The sequence below is a fragment of the Notothenia coriiceps genome, unplaced genomic scaffold, assembly GCF_000735185.1.
Source record: "Notothenia coriiceps isolate Sejong01 unplaced genomic scaffold, NC01 NC01_scaffold00017581, whole genome shotgun sequence".
NCBI lineage: Eukaryota > Metazoa > Chordata > Actinopteri > Perciformes > Nototheniidae > Notothenia > Notothenia coriiceps.
Genome location: NW_011350282.1, coordinates 1 through 8,311, shown reverse-complemented (window position 1 = coordinate 8,311; position 8,311 = coordinate 1). Strand labels below are relative to the sequence as shown.

At 37.8% G+C, this 8,311-nt stretch overlaps 1 protein-coding gene across 1 annotated transcript; it reads left to right on the top strand.

Annotated features, from left to right (window-relative positions):
• Positions 1–30: 30 nt before the first annotated feature.
• LOC104950457 (microtubule-associated proteins 1A/1B light chain 3B-like) lies at positions 31–8,178 on the top strand (the record flags this gene model as incomplete). The annotated part of the gene is given in 3 exon segments (XM_010776987.1): positions 31–299; positions 4,403–4,458; positions 7,849–8,178. Coding segments are annotated over 3 exon segments (426 nt in total), but the record flags the coding sequence as incomplete, so codon positions are not given.
• Positions 8,179–8,311: the final 133 nt, after the last annotated feature.

Below are 8,311 nucleotides of genomic sequence, written 5' to 3'. Positions count from 1 at the left end.
GGGGGGGGGATGACGTCAGAGGTCAGCTGACACGTTTGTTTTGCTTGCTCGAGCTCGTCCTGATAACAACACAGCGAGAGGAAGGAAGCGAGGACATCAAACCGTCTGTGAACTAGTGTCCTTTACTTTGTATTTTAGCAAGAAGCTAACTGCACGGTTGACAACTGAGACTTTTATACATCGTATTTAGCTTTTGAATTGTTGTTACAGCCGCTACCTCCGTTTTTATCTACTGCCAACTGGTTGACTTTGACGCAATATGCCTTCAGAAAAAACCTTCAAACAAAGAAGGACATTCGGTAAGTGTTATTACGGCTTCTTTTAGCATTTTACACACTCTGCTCTCTTTCTTTTGAGTTATACTGTGTGTTTGAAGCTGTTTATCTAAACTATACAAGCCTGAACTACATTACGTGTATCTAGACAGGCTAGATAGTTGTTGGTTATTATCTCACTGGCGAGTATTAGCGTTCATTTTGTTTAGCTGGTTCAGTTTACTGTTTAAATGCATATTTGACTGAAAGAGGGGATAGCATAATGCACGTATGTCTTCGTACAGCTTATTAGAAAAACATAACAATATGTAGCGGTCGTGTCAACTTACCTAAAATATAGCAGACGTTATAGTTGTAATAAAAATGGTTTCCACTTGTATAGGGTTAAGTATAGTATCTAGGCTAACAGATATTTAATAGTGCCATTTGCTGCTGGCCTGTCTCTCCCTGAGTGTTGGTGTGTTTATTTGCATCCGAGCTGTGGGAGAAAAACAAAGTGGTGTCGAAACGCAGGGCAGAGAAAACAGAGCTGCAGGATTGGGGGATGGGACAGTTTGTGGATAGGAGAAGAGAGGACTTTTTTTTTTTTAAAAGGGCACACAGTCAAAATGGTACCTAAAAGGACGAAGATTACCTTTTGGTGTCTTTGTGTTTGAAGGGTAGGCCACAGCCGATGCGGATTCTAGTTTCGTTTAGGCTTCCCCTGTCAAGACGATGCCTGTGGTGCTTTTACAAATACTCGGATTAGTTTATCGTTTTTCCACTTGCCTTTCTCTGAGGTCATACTCTGTGGTGCTTCTCAGTAATTGGAATTTAAATAAAAAACCTGCAAGTACTTTAGTATTATTTATTATGAAAATGGAAATGGAAACTGTTGTCATGAGCAGTGGAATAATTCCCAGTATGACTAAAAGCAGCCGACTTCCTGTTAACATCTCATTATTGGTCCAAATGTGCACAACCAGAGCACGTGAAGAAGGCCGGACAGCCAAGAGAACATCTTCACGTGTGTTGGACTGTATCTGAAAACAAGCTAAATAATGCTAAGCTAAAGCTTTAAATGACTCTTTATTAGTGTAATACCTTCAGAAACCTAATACAATACGTATTACACACAGTGTAAATACATTTAACAAGTAAATAATTTGGAGATCTATCATTATATATCACAACATAGCTCAAAGTGGCGTACTAACTTAGCTGTGTACTTCACCGCTAACACAGTTTTCCATTTTAGTGGTTGTTTATCAGAGATGGAACTCTTTACCTTAAGTAAAAGTAGAAATACTATGGTTTTAAAATACTCTATGAAAAAAAAAAAGTCCTGAAAGAGCATTACAAACAGTTATTAGCTAAATGTACTCAAAGTATCAAAAGTAAAAGTATAAAGTAGTAGGCCTATGCAGAACAACTCTTTTCACAGTAGTCGTATATAAATATATTTTTAAACAAATAGCCTACATGGAAGAGCATTTTGAAGTTGTATTTTTTCAATCTGAAACCAAATTACCTAGATCTTAAATACTGGGTTGTATATTAGTAGTACTGCACTCCATCTTTCCATAAGCATATTACAGTATGTGTTTTTCTATGTAAAAAAGTAACAAGGATGAGTTTAAAATAAATATAAAGGTGTAAAAAGTACAGTAATTGCCTCTAAAAATGTAGAGGAGTAGATGTAGCATTTCTGAAGCAAAGTACAATAATGTCAATATAGTACTTAAGCAAATGTACTTTGTTCCTTTTTTATGTTGTGATAGTCTTTACTAGCTGTCATCATATTTTGGGTATTATCTGGGCACACATTTGGGTAAATTCAGTTTTGAAGCTTCACCCTTTTGCTAATGTTCACTAATCACTTCACACTGCACTGACACGCTGTATCCGGGTGTGAACCAGTTCCGGTTGCATATCTGTATAATATCTGTATAATAGGTCATAACAATGACTCAGGAAATCTTCCAGCTTTGCCAAGTGGTACTGAATATTTCCCATATCATGACACGGAAGACATATTTGGAATACCCCGTATGCTTTTAGAACAACTGCTTCCCATTTTCAGCTTTTGTTCTCTTTTATGACTGCAAAGTGATGACTCAAAGGCTGTTTGTCGCTTGCTGGGTGCGGTCAAGAGAGTCAGATGAGACGCACACAGAGCTGCCTGTTCCTAGGCGGTGAACTCATCCTGATTAACACGCAACCATGAAACAATGTCCTATTTCCTCAAGTTGGGCAGGAAACTTGTGGCTACAGCAAAATAAACATTTGACAGTTGATTTAATTACATTTCTTAACATTTAGCAAACTAATGACCTTTTAAGAATGTAATAAGTCTAAATGCTAGTAACTCAAAGTACTCTGACAGACAGCAGGGCTGCCGATTAGACATTTGAAATGATCAGGTACAGTAGTAAAACATGATTCATTACAATGGATAAACATATTGTGGTATACATCAAATACTACTGGCCCCCACTGGACATAACTGAAAAAAAAATCAAATAAGAGATAAATGGCCAAATTTGAACTTGTATTTCATACAGTATCATTTTTATTTTATCTTTAAAAAAAAAGAAAAGAAGAATGACAAAAATTATGCAAAAATGAAATCCTATTGCAATATCAGTCAAAATAACCCAAATTAGTCATTTTTATCCAAATCCTGCAGCGTTTACTGCCTATGACTTATTGGTTTTCTAAATTAATGCTTAGTTTTTTCTATTTCTACCAAAGGTTAAGTCAACGTTTAAAAACTGATGGGAATGATCACGAGATGCTTTCCTCATGCTCGAGTTATTTGATTGATCCCTTTTTGACCATGAGACTGTTGATGTTGATGTGAGTACAAAGTGCAGTAAGCCCAGGGTGTTATCTGTAACCTAAAATGGGGTTAAACCTCAGAAAGGAGGGGCTACCACAGCTCATTAGTGCCTAACAGATCCATCCAATCAGCAGCCGTGTTACTGAGCTGATCTTTTGAGTAATCATTGCGGAGGAAAAACTCTTTAGCTGAGATACTTACACTTGAGCATGATTTTAAATTATGAAGCTTATACTGAGGGCATTTAGTGAATAAAAAGGGTGTTCTATCAGGAGTTTTGAAAAAACAATGAAATTAGCATGCTAACTGACTAGTCACAGAGACAACAGTGAGTCAGTTATGTCCAGTGGGGGCCCTATTGTGCTTTTGGGGTTTACCCTTTCCTGTAGTGTGCTATATAGGTTTTTGTGCATGTTAATAGTCTGCAAAGGCTCCCACACACTCGCCCCCCCCCCCCCCCCATGTTGGAAACGCATCCATTGGACTCCTTTGATACTTCCATAACATAATGACATCACTATGTAACTCTTGCGCGTCTACTGGCTAGCGCTCTAACACATTGTACATGATAGGCTATGGGGCGGGTCATCTCTTAGCAGTTGATCAATCACTACAGAGCCGGCCAGCTAACCAATCAGAGCAGACTGGGCTCTGGTTTCAGACGGAGGGTGAAAAGAGGTGCTGCAGCACAGGCAGTATGAGAAAAATAAAGAGCTTTTTGAACATTGAAGCGTGGAGACACGTCACAGTGGAGACACTAAATACTGATATGAACCTGGAAATGAGCAGCAACCTAAACATTTACAGTAGAAAGCAACAATAATAGAGTAATATTAATCTAAAAACATCCTATATAATTGTAGAACAACAAATACAGCTCAATCTTCAAGTAGATTTAGCTGATACATATTTTCACTTTATTAAGGATTTGAATGTATGCTTTTAGGTATTTTCTCATATTATATCTTAATCATTTTTTTTTTTTTCAACATAAAAAATACATTTTCTGTGTAAAACATTTAATAATTCCCCCAAATGTTTCTAGTATTGAGAATGTAATAGGAATTGTTATGAATTGATTTCAAAGCACTGGGGTCTGTGTTTCTGTATGCAATGCATGGGTGGAGAGAGAATTTCTGGTATAACCTGCCTGTAGGTTTGTTTACACCTGAGTATTTGTGTTCTCTGTTCATGACTTTGCATCTGCTTTGTTTCGTCTGTCTTCATCAGTGCTAGCCTCTACTGACCTGCTTATCTTTTTTTCTGTTACTTTGCATTAACCTGAGTCTGTTTCTCTTTCCAACAGAACAAAGAGTAGAAGATGTGCGACTGATCCGAGAGCAGCACCCCAACAAGATACCCGTGAGTTCTGATGCACTTGCAATCATTGAGTGTACACCAAAGCTTATACAGTGAATACGCTGAAGCCACATTTTTCTCAAGCCACTTTGAGAAACACTTGTAAAGGCAGAAATGTCTGAGGGTGACGTGCATAACGGCATGCAGGAAACGTGAGTACGAACAAGAAAATCGTACTGCAACGGAAAGTGTTACCACACATTTCCTGGGTCTCTGAATTGTCTTTTTAATAGTTTAAATGTCGATTGTTGTCAGAAGACACATTTCTTAAAAGACCTTGTGCTTCTTGACTTCTGTTTTTTTAGATGTTATTGTTGCATTGAGGGTGATTATTCTAAGTTTATTTCATATTTTGTCAGTGGTAGAGGAAGTATTTAGACCAAAAAATTTAATTATTCTGTTACAAAAAAAGTTGAAAATGTTACTTAAGTTAAAGTATGCAGGTATAACTAGGAGAATCTACTTAAAGTATAATGTCCCCTGTGACTGGTATACTTTCATATATTATGTCATTAGGTTTTTTTGACTAATGTATTCATGTAAAGAAATTATTCATTTTTAGGTGGAGCTCAGATTTAACTATTTTGTATAAGACTGCAAGGAATGATTATTTTTCATTATGGATTAATATGAGTATTGCTTTATACTTTGATGTTTATAAGGTTAAAGTGTTGTAAAAAATCAAGAAAGTGAGAATTATTGTCACAATTACCAGTAGCCTAAAGTCACACCTTTGATATTATTTGTTTTGTCCTATCAACACCTTAAAATTATAACAAAAATACATTAAAATGGTTAAAATAATTAAAAAACTTATTTTTTAAAGTTGCTCTTACAGTCGAACTCTACATACCTTAATCTCTAAAGTAACTAGTAACTAACGCTATCAGATAATTAAATGTAGTGGAGTAAAAAGCTCACTGTTTCCCTCCTAGTAAAGGAGGTTTCCTAGGTTACTAGGACGTTTCCCTCCTAGTAAAGGAGGTTTTCCCTTGTTGTATTTAAGCACAGTACTGTAGTACAGGGCTTCCCAAAGTGGGGGTCGGGGGGTCGCGAGATGATTACAAATGAAACATTTAAAATAATAAATTAAATAACCCTATTTTTTTAATAACGTGTGAATAGACATTTTTCAGTGGTGGACTGGCCATCTGTAGAATTTCCCCGCAGCGAAGCTTCCCCCGTGGTACTGTTATTGTGGGGGTCGCGGGCTGAAAAGTTTGGGAACCCCTGCTCTAGTATATGTTCATAGTTACTTCCGTAAATAGTTTTTTTGTGAGCAGGCTTTTTTTACTGCAGTGACCACGATAGTTTTCCTCATGAGAAACGGTTGCAAATGCTGCCCTTGATAAGTCAGGTGTGAAGAATCTCCTTGCAACCACCAATAGACAAAGGCACACCTCAAGTTTCACCTCCTCGATTAATCATCCTGAGATAAAGTATCAGCACAGCTGTGTGTGTGTGTGTGTGTGTGTGTGTGTGTGTGTGTGTGGTGTGTGTGTGTGTGTGTGTGTGTGTGTGTGTGTGTGTGTGTGTGTGTGTGTGTGTGTGTGTGTGTGTGTGTGTGTGTGTGTGTGTGACAAACTGTCAAGTCATGGTAAATGTTGACACCAGAGGCAGATGCGCTGTGTAACTGTAATGCAACTCCATCGGCCGGCCACAGTGGAGCCTGAGGAGGAGGAGGAGGGGGGAGGGAGGTCTGTCATGCAGCAGACTGTATGACAGACATATTATAGTTTTCAGAGCAGGCTCCGCCCCACTGGACAAAATTCTGGCCAAACAGAGGGCAAAGCACTTATAATACTTGCTCAAATTTCCCATTTATTTTTCATGTACAGTATGTGTAACACAGTACAATTCATATTGATTATCCTTATTTAATCGAGCAGTTTTTAGCATAAATAAAAACATACAAACAAATTACACATACAAATATCTAACTATCATTTGTATTGATTAAGTATTAATCCGCTGATTATTCTTTGATACACTGTTTGGCCTTCATCATGAAAACTGTCAGAATCACAACTCTCCAAAGCTCAATGTAACATCATCAAATGTCCTTTTTTACTACTCAAAGTTCAAACCCCAAAAATGAATTGTAATGTAGGACAAAGAATTGCAGGGTGATAATTTGTGGATTTTTTACGTATAAAATATAGATTTCAAAAATAGTAGAGACTATTTATCTTCAGCAGGATAATGTCCACAAACAGTAAGTGTCAATGCAAGTGCCAAAAGTAAAAGGCTAATGTTAGGCTTTGAACAAACTACCTCACGATCACATGATTTCATTATCAGAATATCAGTATCAGAATTCCTCTATTCGCCCCGCAGCAGGGAAAAGAATTGGACTGCAGATAAAAGGCAAAAGGGATCGGAAAAAAGTAGACTTGTATATTGAATTAAAAAAGCATGTTAATAAATAAAGAAATGAAGGAGTCTATAACGTTAACGGTTTGTAAATAAACTGTAAAAGTAGTAATAATTGCACAATAATTGTTTTTTGATATTTACAGAAGTGTTCTTGCACAACATTGGTGTTATTGTCCTTTTTTAGTTTAGTACTTCCATTTAGTCACTTGTTAGCACCGCCATTTTTCAAACACAAGTGCTTCAGATATTCACCAGTAGAGTCAATATATTATATATGACATATTGCATGTTGTAGAACAAAGTGTAAAATATCTTGTAAACTTGGGTTAACCATGATTTCCGGAAACTTGCAGAAAACCATTGACTGTGTGACGAGAGAGCCTGGCAGTGTTCAAAATGCTCACTCATTTCAGGGTTGAGGACTCATTCCTGAACCACTGTATTAATCTCCAGCACTTAGGAACTCCCAGAAGATGTCAGACAGCTCCCTATCACTTACATTGAACAAGGATTATTATAGTTTACACAGGAAGACAGTGGATGGCTCAGATCAGTAACTGAGTGTTTTGAATTGTATACCCTCCTTCTGTGCAGCAGGCCTCAGTGGATTAGTGATACAGCAGCACTGTGCCCTGTCAGGGAGGGAGCGCTCTGTGCTGACAGTGCTGCTTTAAAGGCCTTCTCTCTAACCTCATTACATGTCTCACTCAATGGAAGATTCCATGTTCGTTGCTCAAGCAGAGCCATCCACGAGGACAAGGCAGAGGGCCATGATCAGTGTTTAGCACCTGATATGTGTGACTTCATCTATCTCGCACTATTGATCAGGGACTCTGCTCTAAAACAAGCAGAGGAACTATAGATTTCCCTTTGAATAGAAGAGGAGATTGACGTGTGTGTGTGTGTGTGTGTGTGTGTGTGTGTGTGTGTGTGTGTGTGTGTGTGTGTGTGTGTGTGTGTGTGTGTGTGTGTGTGTGTGTGTGTGTGTGTGTGTGTTAATGTATTGTGTGTTTGTAGGTGATCATTGAGAGGTACAAAGGAGAGAAGCAGCTCCCTATCCTGGACAAGACCAAGTTCCTGGTGCCAGACCACGTCAACATGAGTGAGCTCATCAAGATCATCAGGTAACAACTTCAGTCCTCTACTCTCTACTCCTTCTCTTTGTATTTTTCCTTTAGTCCCTTTTCTGTCATTTACTTCCTGTTTGTAGTCACCTTTCATTTGTTATCACTGCCTTTGTTCTCTCATTTCCTTCCTTTTACCTTCCTCCCTTTTCTCTTATTTTCATCACATGTATGGTACTCTCGTTTACTTTTCCTCTCCTTAATTTTCATTTCCTCTTTTAATTTCCTCTCCTATCTTTTCCTCTCCTATCTTTTCCTATCCTCTCCTATCTTTTCATTTCCTCTCCTTTCTTTCATTTCCTCTCCTTTCTTTCATTTCCTCTCCTATCTTTTCCTCTCCTATCTTTTCCTATCCT